Raw genomic sequence first — 24,016 nt, 5'->3', positions numbered from 1 at the left:
ATCATCAGACAAGTGTTCATTAATTAACAGTACCCGATAAAAATAAAATAAGATTTGTCAAGACTAATGATTAAGTATACATATCAGATGAGGTACAAATTTTAATATACTATTATAAAAAAGAAACCTAAGTCAAATTATAAAATTGGCTTATTTACTACTTAATTTTTTTTTTCAACTAATAAATGAAATTAGTCTATATGCAATGTTAAAAAATTCCTATCTTTCTAATAAATACTGAAACTCAATTAATCTCCCCAATGGATTTTTTAAAAAACTAAAGCAAATTTTCCTAGAAAATGGACTAATATATATTAAAACACTAACTTCTACATAAATTAAAATGATTTTATTTTGAACGTTTACTTATAGGAATATCTTACAGGTGAAGAAAACGTTTCAGTAAATATTAACTGCACACAGAATACATATATAACTTTACATTTTTTTTTTTACAGTAAATAGAAAAACGACCTGTACAAAGAAGCCAACACTACTTACAATGTAATTAATTTAAAAAAAAAGTTAGATATATTAATAAAAAAAATAAATATAAATGGTATAAATGATTTCCAACAAAGACAGGGGACTTTGATAAAATTGAATCTGTTTAAAATTCTGCCCTTTAAACATAAAATATTATGATAATAATTTTGCACATATTCTATGCAATATTTACAAAATTGTCCAAATCACATTAACAGTAAACCTATAAATATAATTCAAAACAATCCATTAAAATTGTTTTATTAGAACACGTTGATCTGACACAGTTCATATAATATTTTCTTATGCAAGATCAATTTCTTTTTTTTGTACCTAGTTTTAGTTGTCTATTAGTATCTTTGATTACTTTGTTTTCTATAACAGTAATGTAACTTAGCATATATTTGATCCTGTAATGCCTCCATCACAAAATCAATTACCATCGATCGCTTCCAATACCAAATTAATTACGATCGACCTACTTATTATGACCAACCCTAGACTTTCTCCTACAACAAAGTACAAATGTTTTCTGCTTTCCTTTTTTGCATATATTAAAGCACTTCAATGTCAACAACAATATATTTAGTGATTTCTTTGTTCCAATTGCACTTGATAAAACTATCAACAAATTTTTTTAAAATTTGGGTTTTGACAATATGATAACAAAAGATGAATATAACTTGCCATGAAAATCCACTCCCTTACCGATAATCAAACCTGAAACTTCTGATTTAGCAGACAGGGAAATGACACTGGTCGAGTTACGGGCAGTTCAAAACGATAATGAATATGTTTATCTTTGTCAGAGAAAAGTAGGCAATGTTAGCAGGAGAGATGGCCCATCCAGGCAGCTGCATGTCTATCATTTTGTACGCACTGACATACAAAAATAATTTATTTATAAGTAATATTTTATCAATATCTTTTGGATTATACTGCCTAAGCCATAATTAACAATTCTAGATTCAATTGCAAAACAATAAAAGTTTTAATCACAAATACAAAGCTTAACCTAAGCGGTTAAATTAACTCAGGCTAGAAAAGTAAGCAGAGACTGGAAAATGTTTAAACTTGAAACATGTTAGGTATTATTTTGACAAGTTATCTATAAAGGGATTTTTTTCTCCACTTGCTACTAATGGAGTGAAAAGGGTTACAAACAGATTTATATAATAACACAGGGATGTCGCTTTCACTAAATCATTCACAAATAATTCTCCCTTTTCTTAAAACAAGAAAGCCGCCATTTTGTTATATTCATTCCAAAGAGGAAATAATTAGTTTCCTCTAAATAATTAGACAATTAGTTTGAATAACATCTAACAGGGTTAAAGAGATGCATAGAAAGTTAGAAGCTTGAAATTAAGCATGTAATACTGCAATGTATTTCTCTGATTTTCCCTCTGAACCATCTCTAATAAAATGAAGGGCTGAATTTCATAGTTTTCGTATTATTTTGTACTAGAATTTAGAACTGAAAATAATTCTGACTATCTGTAAAAAAAAATCTTGGGCTTCTCTTTTAACCTACCCGTAAGAATTGTTTATTAATTCATGCTGAAAAGGAACAAACTATTGTTAATAATAATATACAAGTCATTTATTTTTCATAGAACAATATTTTTTAAGGGACTGAGACCCTGAAAATAAATTTTAATTAATTTTATAAGCATGTAAATTGAAGTAATCTGAAAAGTTTAAAGTTTGCTTACAGACAGCAGCAATTTGCAGGTTATGACTCCTCATGCAATAAATAAATTTGTCAGATGACTTTTAACAACTACTTACAGGCAAATTCTACAATTTTACTGAAAGCATAAAGAGTATTTAAGGCCGAAACTGAACAAAGGACACATTAAAATAATCACATTATTGCATTTCTATACTACTTTTGTAACGGGTTGCAATCATGAAATCTTTAGGCTTCCAAAACTCAAGTCACAAAAACAGATATGTAGTAAAAGGAAGCAATGTAGAGAAGTAAGAGAATGGATAAGCAAAGCAGAAATTAAGAATGTGCGAGATTATAGAGTGCTATTCAAAACAATGGATACTTTTAATGAATGAACAGAAGATAAAATTGTACAGATGAAATTATATGAAGATGTAACACTAACAAGATTTCCTACTATTAAGAGAATGAAATTGTAATAAATATATCTGTATTTCTGGTTTATATTACAAAAGAACTGTTAAATATTATTAAAAAAAAAAATTTGAAAGACAAAACATGTTTTGTCTTTGTCTAATGTTTTGTCTTTCAAATTTTTTTTTTTAATAATATTTAACAGTTCTTTTGTAATATAAGATCATATATCAACTAAGTGATTCATGAATAAAATTAATCATTATTATTTAATCAAGAATTAATAGCATATAAGGGTATGATATATGAACATACACCAGTTAATTGTGTGGACTGAGGTTTAGCATTAAATGGTTCATTTTTACGGCCAGGTCAAAGATTTTATTACTGTAGTAATAGGATAAATACTAAAAGACCTAGAGTGAATTTTTTTCCTTAAATAAAATTTTTTTCCAGATGTTACCTCATTATACAAAGGAAACATTATTTAATATACACACAAAATTTCATTGATTTTAAAACACTTGATAGCAGGTTAGCAAAACAATTCATGAAATGAACAGTCTGGGAGGAGGTAATAATTTTCATGTACTTCATCCAGCCCACAGAATGTTTAACCGATTGAACCGTGAAAAAATTACAAATGGAAGCTGCATCTTTATCTAAGTTGGCAAAAACCATATAAATACAAATCAATAATTCAAAGATAATAGTGCAAATACAAACCAAACTCTGTGCAAAAGAAAATTACACAAAAATGCTAATTTACAATACAGAAAAAAAAAATTACCACTTAATTTCACCTCAAGAAAAATGCAACTGGTTTTGATAATTAACCAATCATCACACCCACCGTGCAATTTTTTTCATATTAATTATTAAAAACCTTTCTTTTAGATAAGATAAACCTGCAATCTTCTTAATTGGTTTAATGCTCAAAATTGTTAAACAAAAATGCACATACACAAACCATATTCACTCTTTTACATACAACAACATAACTGTTTGTTTACTTTAAATTCATCTGAAGTCAAATTATTCAAAATGCTAAAAATTCTGATGAAGAACCATTATTATTGCCATCTTACTTAGAAGTTATAAATACACAGTTATAAATTATATAAATATACACTTAAGCATAAAGTAGACAATCATAAATATCAGTTTGTAAGGAAAAAAAATCAATAGAAATTGAGCACAAAAAAAGATCAAGATTTGTGCAATTAAGACTCATCGCATTAAATTTTTTTATTTCCAGTTTTATAATTTTCAATATGTAATCGTACAAAAATTTATATTACTAAACAAAAAATTAACAGTTTCTCTTGGAAAACTTAAAAAATATGTATAATACATTATTATTCCAATTATTGGAATTAATTCATATTGTTCTCTTCAATGGAAAATTAACTTATGATGCAACACTCAATAGATACATCAGCTAGATGTAATAAACACTTATAATAAATGTACATAAAAAAATTTTTTTGTAGCAATTATGCAGCTTGTGCATTCACATAATATAAACATGCCAACACATTTGGTGGTGGTAGTATTCTTTAATTTCTTTCTTTATATGTAACTACTGTTATTAACACTTCAATTACATATTTAAATGTCTGTAAACATTCAAATAATTTTATCTTCAACAATCGATGCGATAAACATTATTCATTTGAATTACTTACCAGGCATCCATAATTTTAATATCAGTTTAACCAACCATATCTTTCTAGTTCTTTTTCAAATCCCCTTCCTGATCAACAAAAGTGTAAGATGATGTTACTAGCAGTAGGGTAAATGAACAGGAAACACATTTACTAATTATGCCCGATGTCACTTAATATCCACAATATGATAGTTAACACAGGCAAGACCTAATCAACTCAGTTATAGAGGCAAAAAAAAGCTAGAATATGTGAAAAAAATCACTGTTTCTCTACTCGCTCGTTTACATTCTTTAATTAAATTGAGACAATTTTCTACCTAATATTTTCAATCACTTCAATGACAATTATGAACTATTTATAAACCATTATACAAAATTAAATAATCAGCAAATTATTTTTAAAAATTCACATAACTGATTATATTTATTATAAAATTAACTCAAGAACAAAGCATTTTCCCTAATTCAATTTTCTTTATCTTTTTTACCTCATGTAGTTCATATAGATATACTTATCATATTTTACATTATTTATACAAATATATATATAAATCCGCCAGAAAAACTTTTCAGTTACGCTTAAAATAAAACAAGTAATTTAAAAAAAATAAATATATATGTATATCCAAATACATGGAACATGAAACTTTCATACACACCTAGAAGCTAGAATCCTTATATATTAACAAAAGCAGCTAAAAAGCACTGCAAATTCTATTTCCTACAAGTGTTTATCAATAAGAATTCTAGCTTCATAAAAATTCCTTATATATATATATATATATATATATATTTTTCACAAATGAGTCCATTGGTTTTTAAACAACTGAAAAGGTTATTAATAATACATAGTCTCTCAGGTGAATTTTCAATTTACTTATGTGATCTCATGATTACTTTAATAAGTTAAGATCCAAGAAATTTTGTAAAGTGTGTAGCCACAGTTCATAACATGCTTATTCAAAACTTGAGACAAGTTTTGACATGTCACAAAAAACCAAACTTCGTTCTGGTAGGGAATAACAGGAAGAATCTATTAAAAAGTGAATTTGAAACAAAGATAAGTAATGAGACTGTAACTGATGGTAACAACCTGAACAAGTAGTTAAGCACACAGAAGCATCCCAGGTCTCTGGCTTCAAATGAAAAGGTGATCGTCTTTTGTTTTATCTCTGATTGTCGTCATTCCTGTTAAAATCCTTTGAAAATTTAAGGATTGCAATTCTTCTTTTTGAATTTTAGATGATGGGCTGACTTGTGCGGGTTTAAAAAATGAGTACTATCAAGTCAATATTACATACAGTACATTCTTAAATAACGTACACTGGAGTAGTGAATAATGAATACGTTCTTTATGGAAATTTTACATGTAAATCACAATAGTGAAACTTGCAAAACCCACTAAAAATGAAAACTGGGAGATTTTACTACAATGTCTGACAGTTATATGCTTGTAACTTTGGAATTAATTTAAAAAAAGTCAAATCAGAAAACAAGAAGTGTCTGACCAACTCCAAAACAAAACAAAAAATTCTCTGATATTAACCATAAAGCAATGCAGCAAAGGTCAAGTGCACACTTAGTGCAGTCATATTGACAAACAAACTTACATGTTTGCAAAGTTTGAGTAAGATTTTTATTAGATTATCAATTTCAAGATTAAACACATCTCTTAATTAACTGAACAACCCTTGCATGTTTCAATATAACTCCTTGCTGAAGGAAAGCTGGACACAGGTGAAAGTATTGAAAAACAATTTCATTTACATAAAATAACGTACCATTAAAAAACAATAATTACAATATACACAGGTATATAATCTAAATACACTGTCATCCAAATCAGATTATGAATAGCGCAAAAAAGCCTTTTATATCAACATGTCTTTTCTATATTATTTAACACAGGACCAAAGATAATCAGAATATAATAATGACATACATTATATTATCATGTAGATTATTGCTTATCGCTGTAATTACTTTAATAATAAAACAAACAGAAAAGTCACACAAGCACATACAACATAGAAGAAAAATTTTAAGCCAACGTTGAATTTAACATTAACTTTTTAACATAAAGAAATAAGTAACTACACCAATAAATACTAATTTGTAACCATGTAATTTATCTTTTTACATGGTATATTTCCACAATCTTCTGTAAATACTTTTTCTATTCAAATATGGGAATATTAAAAATATTCTTGTCTATAAACTTTATGTTAATAGGGTATTCATAAAAAAAAATCTTAAAATAACATTGTGTAATTTTATAACTTATAATTAACTCATATAAAGTAAAAAAAAGAAGAAAAAAAACACTAATTAGAAGAAAAACACAACAAGCTAAGGCAAACAAACACGCCCTAAATATTATAAATCATTTTTTACAACTAAGCAAATAAAGTGAACAATTACTTAATATTACCAATATATAACGACCAATTTAAACATGAAAACACATTTCAAAGGAATAATGAAGACTTCCTGGTAACATTAATAAGTTTGTAATATATGTAAGCATGTATGCAAGTTATAATTACCTGTATCAAACTCCTAGGTATGTGTATGTGTAAAGAAAGAAAGGCTCTTAGCACATTTACAGACTGAATACCTAGTTTCAGGCCAATGATGCCAAAACCAGTGCACATTTTTGAAATCATAAATAGTTTATGCATACCACAGCATTAAAATCCAGTTAAAATCAACTAGATCTTTGAAATAATAGATGGATGAAGTCCTTACTTGATGAAAATCCATCATAACAAAAGAAAATAAATATGTTATTTGATTTTCACAAAATTATATATAAGTAATACATGAAACAGAATATACACATTCTGTTTGAATCACCTGAGGAAGGTACTGTGTGCAGAAACAGCTGTTGTGATTTTTAAAATAATTTTGTTTAAATCAAATAACATATTAGTTATATAACATGACTGGTGCTAATATTAAACGTACCTCCTCCAGCCAGTACTTATGGTCTATTAAATGAATCATGTGTTAAAACAATGATTTCAGATTATAAAATTATTTACCTTCATCCAAATCTGACGGTTGCAATACACACATCATAAAGATAATTTTGCTACATCGATCTACAAAAGATTGATATTCCATGATCAAGCATGAGGTAATGATTTCAGGCCTTTACATATAGAAAAAATGAACATAATAACAAGGAGGCCAAAACTACACACAACGATATTGAGCATTACCATACCCTTAAGCACAGTAACTGAATATCAGGCATCTAAGAATTGGTTAACACATATGCTTTAAAAATGGAAAAATCGGTTCTGCATCAAAATAATTAAACAATCAGATAATAAATGGTGTTCATCAATTACAGGATAAAATATTAACCACTACATCCACCCAGAATTTCCTTATCTTGCATTACATGACTTAATATTCAATGTGATAAAATGATGACACCATTTATGAATAATTAACAAACAAATGCAGATATGTTTGTGAAAAAAAATTTTTTTTTCCACAAATCTTTGACAGTTAATCAATCATCTACTAAAGTAAGATCAGATCTGAATCTAAGTACTCTCCTTAAACAAAAATATTTTCAATTAAAATACAGCTTTATATCATTATATTTGCTTATCATATAATAGATAATATAATATTACAAAAATATTAAAAATGATATATAATATATTGTATATCTCACTGTTATTAAATTTGGAAAATTTCTATTAATAACTTTAATGTACCGTAAGAAATATTGTCCAGCAATAGTTTTTAATAAACCACATTATATAGTGCTTGACTTGATGATCATTCTAATCTCATTGATAACAGTTTTACGCATTACTCTATCACAATTGCAAACTTTGTTTCCCGTATCTGTTCCGAGTCAATTACATCTATTTAATAAAGAAATTAAAAAAGACTGTTTTACATTACAAGAAATTATGCTTTATGAAGCCCCTTTATCAGTTATGTTGAAAGTAGTACAGTAGTTAAAGATGCTAGTTTTGAAATGATTAACAACTTCAAACGGTTTAGTTTAGAAACCCTTCTTCAGCACATGGTCAAATACTATACTATCCATGTTCTTTTAGGATTTCTTCAAACCTAGTGTTTGTAAATTTAATATACATCAAGATACACTATAGTGGTTTTGTGCCAGAAATTTTCCGGTGTGTACAGGATGCATACAATGAGAGGTACGAATAGCCATTGCTTTTCTTGATTGTTGTAATAAAAACAGAATAATGTCTAAGATATCGGTCGAATTCTAGCAGGGTTATACCTTTCTCCTGCACAATTTCAATTTGATGCTAACAGAGAACCACATCTCTTCATTGAGTTATAGAAATAATTTACAATAAGGGTCAACAAAAGGTGCTGTTAAGATATAAAGGGTCTAAATTTGGGTGGAGAGTGTATGGAGAAGTTATCTGCATACATAATAAAAAATTCTGTCCATTTATTTTTTAATATATAATCAAAAGTAAATTAGAGTACATTTTGTATATACAAGTATGCCAGTAAACTGTATTTGTTATACATGTAGCCTCTACTGATATTTCAATGAATAGTTAAATTCACTAAATGAAGCCATTACATTTGCCTAGTATCAAGAGAAAGTTATAATTGACTCTGAGCAGATACTAAAAACTAGGCTCAGTGAAATATATGCACCGCTTTAGTCAACAAACTGGAACATAAACCTTTATCAAGTGAGCAGTTTGTTAAAGCTACAAAGCAAATTTTAATTTAATAGTAATCAAATTATAATATATTCAAATTATTCTGGTAATAATGAATCTCAGTCAGAACAGCAAAATATTAGCCAATCAAGTACAACAGTGTTTCCATATATTAAAAAGACTTAGATTAGTCAGCAAATACCAAAGTCCCCAGAGATTTGACAAACAAAATTCTCATTTCACTATAAAAAACTGAGTACAGCTAAAAAAAAATTGCTTATAATTAAATGCACCCTTAAATATATGTATCTTAAGTAGAAACACACCATAGCTCTGATGAAAATACATGAAAAAATAATTGAATAAATGGCACTAACAAATAACTAAAAAATTCCACAACAAAATAATGTAACTCTGTCAACGGAAAGAAATTAATATCTAACAGATATAAACAATAGTCATTAGGAGCATACTTGTTTTTTCTGACCAGGAAGTCTTCAATAAATTAAATTAATATGCATAACCTATTTTAAAACTATACTGTAGAATATAGAGTACATATTATGCAATTATATAGATAGATATGTAATAGCTACAACTAGGTATATACATGACCTAGTGCAGTTACCTTTATCATAACCACCCCTTCCGCCTCTGCTAAAACAGAACCAATAAGACAGAATCAGTATCTGACGATGAGTTCAAGCCAGCTCGCTTGCTGAAGATCCTTCCATATACACTGGTGTTCTAGTGCTGCCATGTCTTAATACATTTTTTGTTTTGTTTAAGAACTGTTTTTGCGTCATTTATGTAAGTCAGTCATCAAGTCAAGTAAACCTAACCTACATCACCTAAGACCTTAATATATACATAAACCGATACCATAATGAACATCTGACATTAACTGCCTATCCTTCCCTTAATTCATTAAACATAAAACACACCAACTTGACGATGAGTTTTATAAATAAAATGTGGTTATAATCAGGTATGACAAGAATATATCAATTTGTAGATAAAAAAAAGTTATGAAATAAATTATCATATTGGAGTACCTTTATTAGCAAATACATACAAACACATGTGCACACATAAGAAATCACCAAACATTTGAAATTACTTCTTTCTCTAAGTGACAAATATCACCTAAATTGTATTTATTAACTAAAAGACAAATTTACTATGTCATGTAAAGATACTGTTACTTGTTTCCGATTGAGCCTGTAGTAGAATATCTTAGAAAGGTTGTAATAATTTGGAATGATAGTTAGATAATATTTAAAAAAATCAAATACATTGTCTACTAACTGCCAAAAATAATAACTTGCCTTTTTTAAATTTTATGTTTAATGTACATGTATTTTGTAACATTTTTACAGAAATTAAAAACAATGCTACTGTACAGCAAATTTAAGTTTTTCAAATTCATTTGAGTTTACAGTAGATATGAAGATATCGTACCGATATCTAACTACATATATTTTTGTACGTAAAGTAAGCTAATTTAGATGTGCTAAATCTTTCACTGAATATCTCAACTATTAAAGATATATTTTCTTCTTAAAATAAATTTTTTTGTAGTTCTTCCAAAGTTAACATTAACAATTAAATTTTTTTTTTTTTTTAGCGTTTTTCACCGAGAATCAACCCCCTCCCCAAAAAAAAATCAATCCTTACTTGTTGTGTTAACTTCGGAAGAACTACAAAAAAAATTATTTTTAATGGTCAAGATACTAGTGAAATATTTAGCATATCTAAATTATTAGCTTAGGTTACACATAAAAAAAAAAAAAATCTACATACATATCAATATGTACATACCTAATGTTAACTTAAATGAATATGAAAATATATTTTATTGCACAAAGGAAAAAGATTTTCTTAAAAATTACAAACATGAAGAGCGACAGTGAAGCATTATATTAAACACAATTAAGTAGCAAATTACACACAATTTTAATAAAAATAATAATACATTTCTTTAATATATAAAAATGAAACAAAAAGTGGAACTGACATCTACTTCTTTCAAGGAAACCTAATTAGTTATATATAATTAGCCTGCTGCTGGAATATTGAGCACTAAATAAAAAAATAAATTTTCTACAGCTGCATCAAAGCTGTAAGAAACCAAACTTGATTGTTTTTCAATTTAGATAAATCAAACAGAAAAGTCACTTCATAGCAAGGCAGATAAATTTTAGATAAAAGAATCTCTTGCAGGTTTAGAACAAACATCAAACAGATTAATTTTCAATTTATTATTACAATAGTTCTGATTGCAGGATAAAGAAACTTCACATATTTATTAGATAAATGATGAAGAACGACAGATCCAATCACAGAACTGAGTAAACGACCGACTAATGAGGACCCAGCATATTGAGCAATGTAATAAAAAAATTCTTTTCGTACAATATATAAATGCATTACTGGTATGGCCAAAAGCTGATTGTTAATCAGCTAGAAAGAGTTACCAACAAACTAAGTGGATGGGGGGGGGGGGTGGTAAAGCTAATGTCTAATCTGTACATTACTTATCAAACATATTTATAAAAATAATTTTTTTATAAAATATCCTTACATTCCTGCACACAACAAACTCACACACTTCCAATAATGATAATTTATTTCAAGGTGTTTAAACTCATGAACATATAGTAGTTAAAACTAACGCACAACTGAATTATGGTAATCAAAATGTTCTAATATGCACTGCATTTAAAAACATAACGTATAAATTGTTCTGGTGTACCATGTGACAAAAAAAGTATTAGAACAGTTGACCAATGTACTGGCGATACTCAATTGTTAAATTATGTGAAAGTTTCAATAGATAGTTTTTAATTCATAATTAGCCTTTCTTCCATGATTATACACTCTCAACGATCTCGATCAGAACTCTTATGAAAATCATACTTAAGGCACCTTTAGAAAACCACCACATCGTCAAGATCAAAAAGTAAATTATTAATGACGATTAATAAATACAACCATATCTTATAATTACACAGCCAATTTAATTCATTTAGTACCATCTTTAATCATTCATTTAAGAAATAAGCATAACTTAAACTTTAATTCACCTTGCTTATTATAACCCCTATTCAGTTAAATTAACAACCAGAAACTTTTTAATACACATCAATTTATCAACGTATCATATCAAATGAAATAACTGATCACCCTTTTCTTTACTCCACCATTAGCATCTTGTTGTTTGTAAAAAAAAACCTTTTACCATAAAATAAAAATCCATAAAAATATGTCCATTTCATTTTACCAACTTAATAATATATACCATTTATAACCTTACTTTAGATAAACCTGGGACTTCAATAAATCCACTCAATGTAAGTAAATAACCAACCATAGTTTATACTCAATAAGCCCGACTGAAAATGTATGTAACATATAACCCTGTTTGTATATTGCACCCAAAAGAAAAAAATGTTGGCAACATATAAAATACATAGTCATGTCATATACCTATTAAACACTTCAATATACCTGTACAAACACTTAGAACACCAAAAAAGGATTATTTATCCAAATTTTAATAATAAATAAAATGATAAAACACCAATTTGAATAATAATAATTAAAAAAAAAATTAAGACTAATAAATAATAAAATATTTTAGTAAGTGTTGCACATGTATAACATAGTCAAATAGCGCTCACTTTAAAAATAGATAAACATTTTGTTTCTCTAACAGCTGAATATGAAAATAGAAAAATATTTTATATATTATATATAAATAAAATTATATATATACTACACAGTTATAGACAAATGTCTACACCATATAAAATTAATCATAGGTAATTTTCTAAATTGAATTAAAAAATGTATTGTTTACAAATATCTTTTTAACTCACCATTACACATCATTGAAAATAAGAGCACTTAACAATCACAACATATAATAAAAACATATTCAACACAATTTACAGATTGAATACTTTTTTAGATTATTTACAAGATACAAAACATTAGTTTCAGTGCTGTAAAGACTGTCTGCAAGTTATTTAACTTTTAAGCTAAGTAATATACTGGAATTTGATCAAGAAAAATCCCATCATGTATAATATTAATAGCTTTTATTCAATACTTCTTGCATAAAAATGCTTTGTAATAGTCCGTATAAAATACCTTGCTCTGCATGTCATCTCATTAATAAACAGTGGAGAAAGTAATCCACATTATATAATAAAAAAAAAAAAAAAAAATTCAAAATAAAATTTACAATATTGTTAACATTTGCTGAAATATCTTTTCTTTGTAAAATGTTTATACTATTTTTACTGAATAAAATTGATTTCAATACTTTAGTATGACATCTTTTCTAAAAATTCATTCTTCCTGAACAGTAATTTGAAGGTTTAACATTTTTTCACAAGCACTGCAATTCTAATAAATAGATATGCCAGGATTTTCTTTAATTCTTCATTAGTTGTGTAGCAATAATCAACAAATACATCTTTATTTTTACCCTTAATGAAGAATGATCCACAATTTCCCTTCTTTTAGAACTCTGTTCTTTCAAGAACCGGCAAGCAATAAATTCAGAGATTACCTTGACTAAAAGCTTTCAAGCAATGCTTCAACACAAAGAAATGGACCATTATATTTATAAAAACTTATTAATAGAAGATTTTTTTTTTAAAAATCAAACCATAGTTCTGCTGTTTAGGCAGGCAGAAAGGTGAAGCACAATTATTCTTTAATTTACTGCACAGAACTTTAATTTTCTTTTAATTAACATCAAAATGTTAAGCCAAAGACAACATTGACAAGAACTAAAAAAAAATCTGCTCTTGTATTATTTTTTACTCCTTTCATTAACTATGTGTAATGATGGGTTAAAAAAAAATAAAATGTAGGGTTCTCACAGTTATAATTAAAAACAACCAAAACAATTAACAGATTACTTATTATAAATATTGTTACAGAAGTATACTGTTGAAAGCTTGGTTTTGCTTTTAAAGCGAACTGAATCTTTATTATATATATTCTTTGCTTTCTTATTTATACTGTTTCTAAGAAAAGTAGTTTGTGATGATTTCATTCGTTTTGTATTTGTAGAATTTTCATCCATAAAAATACAGAAATTTTTAAATCTGCTAGTTCTTAAGCATTTAGAGTACATTTTCTTTTGTTTTTTTACCAATAACATTTGTAAATGAAAGCTTACTAACTACTGACAAGTCATACAAGAATTGGATATGCTCTAAATCATATAAATATTATGATCCAATTAAAAATATATGAACTATCATAAACAATCAACTAATAACACAATAAATGTGCATTTTCCAATGATCAGAACTTCATTTCTCTTCACAAATTAATTAAAATTTTATTACAATTTGTGATTGTTTTAAACATGTTTTCATATCAGTGAGTTTTTCAATTGTATCCTTAATTTAATTTTAAAAAATCTGTGTGAACCCTACTACGTAAAAATAAAACTAATTCAGGGCTAGAAGCAAAACAAAGAATTAATTTCATGGGCCAAAGGGCAGTTTTTCATTTTTATTTCTTCAAGCATTATAGTTTAAAAAATTAAAGCTCATGATAAAATTAAAAACCCGGGTAATTTCAATTAAATCAAACCTCTAATGCATAAAAAAAACTCAAGGTGGTAGATAGGGGTCTCTCTCTTTCTCTTTTTCTGTTTAGCCTCCGGAACCACCATAAGGTATTACACTTCAGAGGATGAATGAGGATGATATGCAAGAATGTAAATGAAGTGAAAGTCTTGTAGTCTCAGGTCAACCGTTCCTGAGATGTATGATTAATTGAAACCCAACCACCAAACAACACCACAATCCAGTATTCAAATCCAAATAAAAGTAACTGCTTTAACTAGGATTTGAAAATTAGAACTTTTAACTTCGAAATCAGTGGATCTGTGATGACGAATTTACTAGACCAGCCTGGTGGGATTGGCAGGTAGGGGCCTAACAAATAAAGTTATGCACTTCAGAAAACTATCTATGAAGTTAAATTATGCTATGACTTGCAGTAAAACCTTTTTAAATTTAAGCAATTTATTAGCTGTGGAATTACAGTATTGTGAATTTCTCAATTTAAGTTTTTTTTGAGACAAAAATTTAAATAAAAGTATCATGAACCTTAATAAAATGTTATAGTCAATTTGGGCAATAGTTATTTATTTAACAAACTAAATAAGAATTTTGAATTGTTTTAATAGGAAAATAAAAACTCTAGAGTAAAACAATTATCAAACATCTAGATTTAAGTAATTAAAGGGGGTCTGATTTCAGGTTAAGTGAATTTTTATATTCAATTAATTTTAGATTGTAAGCAAATAATCCTTTTATTAAAATTCCTGTTTAACGTAACAATTCACATGCACAGGTAATAAATAAATATAATAGTTAAAAAATTACACAAGGAAAAAATAAATCCAACATTAATAAAATAGCAAAAGTAAAAAATAAGGGAATTAGATTTTAACATAAAAAATGCTCACCAACTAACTATTCAATAAAATATGAATGCAAACATGAATAATATTAATGAACAAAAAATATATTCAACAAAGACATGAAATGTTACAATGAAGTAAAAAACAAAATTCAATTTTTCATGAACAATTCGTCTAAAAAAAATCATGTTTTTTCTCAATTAAAATGAATTAGTGCATAGTTCTTATACAAAAGAAATGAAAAGTAACAGCTATTAAGCAAAATATTACTTTTAGAAAGACAGCAACCACTGTTTAGTTAGTTCTTATCTCTTAAATTAATTTTTTTTTTTAATCATGAATACTTGGGGCTACAGGCTACAGTATTAATCTACTATCAGCTAGTTTGTGAATTCTGCTTAAGGAATTTTTTGCTCTAGCCCTGTAACATATAAAATTATACAATTAAGTATTCAGAACTTTCACACTGCACTACTTTTTAAAATATAAACAATAGTTATATATAAACTACTTACTTATAGCCTCCACCACCTCCACGGCCACCACTGCCCCCGCCGCCATAACCACCTCCACCTAAAAATTTATTCATTTGAGTTATAAATCATAAAAATAATAATTAAGTTCTTGACACATTTAAAGTAGAGTTAATAAATAAAGACTCTTTATGAATTATATAAATTTTTTAGTGCTGTCAGGAGCAAATAATGATTGGCCATTCACTTACAGAAAAGATTAACTTTTAATAAAGGTGTGAAAAAAGTAACAATTGCTATAAAAGCTCTGTGAATGCAATATAGCTTTATTGTACCTTTTGAATGAAATCACATCTTAGAAAACTAAAATGTAATTCATTAATTTATAAACATGAGGAATCTTTACAAATGCACTGTCCATTACTAAGAAAACATATTCAGAGAAGTATATACTTTTGTAGCCCATCCATATGAAAAAATAAATGACAAAAATTTATGATTTAATTTTAATAATTTAAGTTTAATGATATATAAAATATTTAAATATCAATCATTTTTAAAAAAAACATTTCACATACACAGTAGCTAGACTACCATGTACAGAGTGATTTAATAGTAAGGGGAGTAATAATTTGGGAACTCAATCTAGAGCTTTAAATAAAGCTTTAAACTTAAAAATTTTGCCTGGATTTCAGTTCCCTGGTGAGATGAGGTCATACTGAAATTTTTAAGGCATTATGTAAGGTTCTTATGTTTTTAACCAGAAAAATTGAATAAAACTGGTCTCAGAATTGTACCTCCCATAGTTTCCATGATATCTAATCTAAAATAAAAAATATGTTTTTTTGTTTTAGGTTTGAGGTACACTAAACATTGTTAAATGTCTAATAAATGTGTAAATTCTATTATTAAAACCTGTAGAGAATTTAATTCTGAAGAAATTGATGAAATAAAGTTAAGAAAAACAAAGAAAATCAACTTTTATTATTAACAGCTATTTTTAATATAATGAATTGAGGCCTTTGAAAAATTAGATTGGAAACGCTAAGTATGCTTCAAAATTAATTTGAATACTATGTCGTCATAAAATTGTGGTTCCATGTTAATAATAACATGGTTTAGTTGTTTTTGACAAGATTTTTATTGCGTTTATTTTTGAAAACCAAGCTATGTAGTGTTGTTTTGTGTTTATTATACTCTAAACTGCACCTGAATTTTCCCAATTGAATCTGAATTTAAATAAGTGAAATTCAGTTTTGAAAAATGCCCTATCTCTTCACTCTTGCAGAATATGATATTTAATTTTTTGCAAATGGCTTTTGCAATGAAAATGCTCTAACTCTGGTGGAAGAATACAGACGTAGGTATCCTGGATGAATAGTTCCAAACCATAAAGTATTTTGTGAAATTATAATAATCTTTGTGAGAATGGTACATTTCTCAGAGCTCATGTTTCAACTGAACGGCAACCTGTAGATGGTAATGAAAGGGAAAACATTCTTCAGGTGGCAACAGCTTAATCTTACAACGAGCATGTAAAGAATTTCTACACGACTCAACATTTCACAAAGTACAGCATGAAGAAACATTACATGCTCATGAACTGTGTCCTTATTATGTTCAGAAAGTTCAACACCTCCAGCTTGGTGGCCAAGTCAGATAATGCAGTTTTGTCAATGGGCTAACAATAATTACCATTTAATTTTGTTGAAACTATTTTCAGACAAAGCTACTTTTACTTGTAATAGTATAACCATCATACAAAACTCACATCGGCAGTCTGAAGAAAACTGATATGCTGTGGTTCAATGATTTTTGGTGCAACAACCAATTACTAAGTCCTTTCATACTAGAACAATGCGTCACAGGGAGAAATTATCTGGAATTTTTAAATAATGAATTTCTTACAGCGCTTGAAAATTTTTCATTGGCAAAACAAACAGACATATACTATTAAATTCGAGAAAAAACATTTCACGAATGAAGTAAGACAATTCTTAAATGAAAAATTTACTGGCAAATGGATTTGATGTAGAGGAACAGTAACAATGACACCTTGTTCACCGGACTTTATTCTCTAAGATTACAATTTATGGGGATGGTTTGAAATGTAAGGTATACAATCAGAAAATAGACATACATAATGAACTGATCCTATCACATTCTCAATGCTGATGCCTTCATCAAGGAACGCAGATATCATTAGATTGTCAATGGAAAATGTAAGGAAACAAATTGAAACATGCATCAATGTCAATGGTGGAAGAATTTTACAGTATATACTTGCTTAGGTAGCAAGTATTTTTTTTAAAAAGTAGATTAAAAAAAGTATAAAAATTTATTGTACCAAAAACAGCTATATTTTTTTCAATTTCATGTTTTTCTGTTAAGTTTTGTTTTTAATAATAAAATTTGACTTTTTTTTGGAGTTTTATAGGCATTATTACACAAATTTTCTCAGGATTATCTATAAGTTTTGATAATAAAATTTATGCATTTATTAGTCATTTAGCAAAGTTATTGTACTTCATATTAAAAAAAAAGTTTCCCTAAATTTTTCAGTTTTACATCTTTTTACTTTATTTAATTTTTCAGATAAAAAAGCATAATAAAAAACCATCAAGTTTACACTTTACATTAGACTTAAAAAAATTCAGTATGACTCTTTCACTGGGAGAACTGAAATCTATGAACTAGTCCATAGACTAGTTTATTTTGTTTTTCTAAGAATTTTATTTTCTTGACAAACACCACAAACTCAGGAATGTAAAAAAACAATCATCAATTTTCTTGGCAAATCCATATCTTAAAATAAGTTTTACTTTAAAATTATATGCAAGTTTAGATATGCATGTAAAGTTTTCTTTAAAAATGACATTTTGTAGACAAAATGAAAAAGTGTATGTAAATATAAATTTACATATGTTTCTTAAAAATTCTAAATTACCGAACCTTTAAATATGTTAACATTTTTTTTATTAAACACATATTCTCACAAACACTGATATATAAATACAAAATTTCAGTAGTAAAATAAACAATCTAAATTAACATTTAAGCCCTTAAAAAAAAGTTAGAAATTTCTAACGTAAAGATCTGTTTAGAAAAATATAACAAAAATTATTTAGGTAAACTCAAAAATTAACTTTGTTGCAAACATTTATATGCAGAAATTAAAACAATTTATTATGAACACCACACTAATCTTTAGTTGATACTATTATATTTCTTTTCACTATATTTTTAGAGGTACCTACCTCTAAAGGTTCTCTAAGTTCTTTTAACAATAACATTTAATTTTTAAAAAATAAATGGGGATCATAAAATTTTTTTTTAATAAAAATGTGATTTTGTACCCTTTTTAAAGACAAAAATTTCAATTTAATAATTATATAATTTTTAACAATTCAGTTATTTACTAAAATATCGAGTACCCTAAGAACATATAATTTATACCAAAATAAAGATTTGAACTATAATCTTCCATTTATTTTATAACTTTGGTGGACTCATTGATTTGATTAAATTAATTTAAAAATAAAATAATTAACAAACCATTAAAAAAAAATTTCAGCGACTGACCTGCTGAATTAATAAATAAATCTGCTAACAAAGAAATATTTAAATTTAACATCTTTACCGTTTTGATTAACATGACGGGAACAGTTATTTCTTAATTTTCTGACAGCATAAGTTTTACTAATATGAATAAAATAAACTTATAATTTTAAAGTATATAAATAAGATAGATGAAAACTTCAAGAGCGCTACAGCATTAAATAAAGTTTGGAAAACATTAATTTTATCATTCTGTTTTGAAGGTTAAGATTATTAATATATACAACCATCATGCAATAAAACCACCCAGTAGCAAAAAACTAAAGTGCAGGAGAAAACTAAAGTGCAAGACACTGGAGGAGAGGCACCCAAATATATATTTTGTAGTTCAAAATTATATATAAAGGCTTTAAAATTATAGTATACTTGCTTCTTTTTATGTGCATATAAACAACACATCTTTTATAAATGTCTTTGTAAAATAATATAGAATAACAGACTGAAGTTTTGTGCATTAAGATATCAGTTGGCCAAAGAACTGACGCAGCATTCCTCTACAGCCACTAAGATCATCTGAATACATTACTATGTCGATAATAAAAGAGTATTATAAGTTTTAATTGAAGTAACAAATTGAGATTGATGAAACTATGAGTTTTGAAACTACCTCCTTCATTTACATTTGACATCAACATACATAAAAAAATTACATTCAAACAAAAAAAAATTTAAAGAATGTTTTCATCTAATATATCACCTCCGCCTCCTCCTCCCCCGCCACTTCCATAATTACTTTGGCCACCACTTCCTCCGCCATAGCTTCCACTACCTCCATAACCACCACCGCCACCTTGCTGTCCTCCATACCCTCCGCTGCCACCGCCGCCATAACAGCCACCTCCTCCACCACCACCTGTGCCATCATAACCAGAACTAGAGCCATAGCCTGATGGTGGTGGTTGACTGAACCCACCACTAGGAGCGGCAGGTGGAGGTTGAGTTTGATCGTAAGATGGGTAACCTCCTGCACCACCTCCAGTACCTAAAAATGGGAGTAAAATAATTACAATTGTAATAATTCAAAAATATAAGAAATAATTAAATTGAAAATAAATTACAGCTTAACCTTTGCACTTAATCTTATTTGATAAACTATCCATTGATCATTATTTAATATTCCTGGATTCTTTTTGTACACTACCTCCAGGCAGTGGGCATTCTCTCTAATCCAAGGGAAATCAAGATGTCTTTCCCCAAAATCACAGAAGAATATTACTGATTAACGACTTTATATCAGCTGGCTCAAGTGTATGTTGCAATAAATTCATTTACCTCCACATATTAAAGAACCTTCTGAAAAGACTCAAGGCTTCCCTAAAGAAAACACTTTTATATATACACACAAAAACATATAAAAAAGCTTGGTTATTAAAATCAAGACATTACATTTTTTTTGTTTTAAATAATCTTACAAATGTGACACTGCTGATAGTAGTTTTTTCTTTGTCAAAATTAGATATCTATATATATATCTTTTACATCATTGAAATTCTTTATTTGCAAATATAATAACAAGAATGACCTCATTCCTAAACAAATAATAGAATGACATTTAATGGTTTATGGTCAATTAAATCAACACTACCATTGGAAGTGTTTGCAGTATATTAGAATTAATTTTGTGAATATGTTGTATGTGATTATGTGAAAAACCAACCATCATAACCTTCGTGCAATAATCCCAAACAATTACTATTTTTGAATTTTATTTAATATGTGATAATATTTTATAGACTACTCTGAGGTACTTCCCAAATGATTCTTAAAAAATAAACAATTGACCATGTGATGTACATTCTCAAAGAAAATTAGTACATTTCATTTCCATACTGACCAATGATGTCAACCATAATCCTTATATCAATAATTTCTTTGCAAAAGAAAAGGTACTCAACAATCAATTTTAATCATTCTAAAACTGGGAATAATCCTTAACAAAATAGGTTTAACAACTACTGATATTATTTATATAGTTTATATTGAAAATAATGTTATTTTGGTTATTATCCATTCTTTCATATAATAGATTTTGGCTGAATTTCTGTGAACTTTGTAAACTAATTTGTTTATATTTATTTGCTCTCAGTGAAGGAAACAAGAAAACACTTCTTTCTCTATTTAACACATGTGCCTAGAATGAAATGTTAGTTATTTTCGTTGTGGGTGTGCCAATTACAAGTAACTTATATTTTGAATTAGGTATCTATAACAAAGATAGGTAATGATTAATAGCAGCCACATAATTCCTAAGAATTTATATTCATAACTCGCACACATATAAAAAATAAAATAATGAAAAAATTTCATATAAACATGGACCTGTAAACACTGTTTGCAAGTTATGACTAACAAAAGATTTTCCCCCAATATCTGGGCAGAGTGAAATAAAACCATATTGAAATTCTAGTTAACTAAATTAAGAATGTAAACTTGATGGTTTCTTTAACCCAACAAACGGAGAAAGACAGATTTTAGGACCATATCTCTAGTAGTTTTCACAATATCCTACATAAAACAGAAAAACTTATCTAAAAATACATTTTTTTATGTTATAAAAAAAATTTGTTAAATGACTAATGAATGCATAAAAATGTATCACCAAAACTTATAGAGAAATTAATTCTGAGAATATTGATGTAAAATAACCTAATAGTAAAACAAATAAAAAAATAGGTCAATTCAAGAAATTTAATTTATTACTAATACATGAAAATGAAGGGATCATATATAAAAAGCATGTCTGCTTTCCTACAAAATGCAATAATACAAAAAATTTTGATATAAAGATGAAAATAAAATTAATATAATAAAACCAGTACTAATATTATTCAGACAATAAATTTTAAATATCTTTCTTCAAACTCACTGTCAAATTGAAAACTTGAGAAATTATGATTTTTAAGTTGACAACACTGAAATCTGCTGTAAATTGTAATTTAATTAAGTGCTTGTTTTAATTGTTATACTGCAGCAATCACTGTTTACAACTAAGAAATAGCCAAAATGGTGTTTATGTTGAAGGTATGTGATGGAAATTGAACTGCTGCTGCAGAATATCAAAGACATTTTCCTAACAGCAGAGTTCCAAATCCTAAAACAATTAGTAGAACACTGCATATGCTACAAAAAAAATTATTAAACTTCCCAGCATTAGTACTTACGACTGTTCTGCCCATCTTGATGAAACCATTATTCCCAGAATGTCTAAATTCTGAGATTTACTTTGAATTCTTTAACAAACAATTGTTGCTATTTCCACTAGCATCAAGATACCACATATACTTTCAGCACAATGGTGTGCTATCGCACTTCTCACATGCCGTATCAGCAAACTTATTTAAGTAATTTCAGAGCGATGGTTGGCCATCAAAATCACCTGATCTAATACAGTTAGATTTTTGCTCGTGAGGTTAGATGAAAAGTATTGTGCACAAGAGAAAAGTTCGAACACGTGATGAGTTCATAGCTCTTATTAGAGATGCTGCCACACAAATTTGTGTAGAATTGCAGAAAGCAATCCAAAAGTGTGTAGCCAAGTGTAATGACGTAGGACAGACTTTAGAAAATTTACTATATATTTATTTTATTAAATGCAACAATTGCATTTTAATTTTTCTAACATTATATCAGTTGTATGTTAACTTCATTTTCTATATATATTTAAAAGTTTTCGTACAGTAAGTGTTAGTAATAAAATCAAATTTCTTGAATTCTTGTTTGTTTCTTATTAGGCTAGTTTACATCAATTTTCTAAGTTAAATTCTCTATACACATTTTATTAGTAAATTTTATGCATTTATTAATCATTTAACAAAGTTTTTGTATTATAAAAATAAAAAAATTATTTTTTGTAAAGGTTTTCCGTTTTACATAGGATATTATGGAAACTACTGGAGATATGGCTCTGGAACCTGTTTTATTCAATTTATTAGGTCAAAAACCGTAAGAAATCATCAAGTTTACCCTTTAATTTAGGTTCCTAGAATTTCAGTATGACTTTATTTCACTCTTTGCTCAGGAACTAAGGAAAAATCATGCCAGCCAAAACATGCTAACTGTGCGTTTCTGAACTCATGTTTACATAATTTTTTTCCATTATTTTCACCAGTAGAATGAGCTCAAAAAAACACCAGAAACACTATATGAATAACCCTACTATATATATATATATGTATATATATACATATAGTACAAAAAATATGTGAATAAGACATAAAATAAAATACCATATCCAGGCTGAGACTGTCCCCATGAGCCCTGTGTTGGAGGTGGCTGACTATACCCTGTACCAGATGGATCATAACCTTGTGGAGGGTAATTTGGAGCGACACCTACTCCACCTCCACCACCACCACCGCCACCAGACCCACTACCTCCTGGTGGCTGAGAATATGTTGAATACCCACCGTATCCACCAGCATTATAGCCGGTATACTCTGTGAAAAAGAAAAAAAATTTGCAAACTATATAGTAAATACAACCATTAATAAAATTTTTTAAAACAATCTTTATTTTAAATCTGGCAAAGATAAAGTTGTCAATCTATCC

General features: G+C 27.6%; 1 protein-coding gene across 4 annotated transcripts in view; it reads right to left on the bottom strand.

Annotated features, from left to right (window-relative positions):
* The window catches only part of caz (FUS RNA binding protein cabeza), a 51,051-nt gene that overhangs the window by 25,735 nt on the left and 1,300 nt on the right, over positions 1-24,016 (bottom strand). For 3 of the 4 annotated variants that reach the window (XM_075364998.1, XM_075365000.1, XM_075365001.1), the window contains exons 2-5: positions 23,695-23,904; positions 20,166-20,450; positions 15,893-15,950; positions 9,549-9,577 (exon numbers count right to left, since the gene is read on the bottom strand). In XM_075364998.1, the coding sequence (XP_075221113.1) occupies positions 9,549-9,577; positions 15,893-15,950; positions 20,166-20,450; positions 23,695-23,904 (582 nt within the window). The remainder of the gene's footprint in view (positions 1-9,548; positions 9,578-15,892; positions 15,951-20,165; positions 20,451-23,694; positions 23,905-24,016) is intronic. The other variant, XM_075364999.1, reaches the window with a different exon arrangement.

This window comes from Lycorma delicatula, chromosome 4 (assembly GCF_047948215.1).
Source record: "Lycorma delicatula isolate Av1 chromosome 4, ASM4794821v1, whole genome shotgun sequence".
Taxonomy (NCBI): Eukaryota; Metazoa; Arthropoda; class Insecta; order Hemiptera; family Fulgoridae; genus Lycorma; species Lycorma delicatula.
This window is presented reverse-complemented; position numbering and strand designations above follow the sequence as displayed.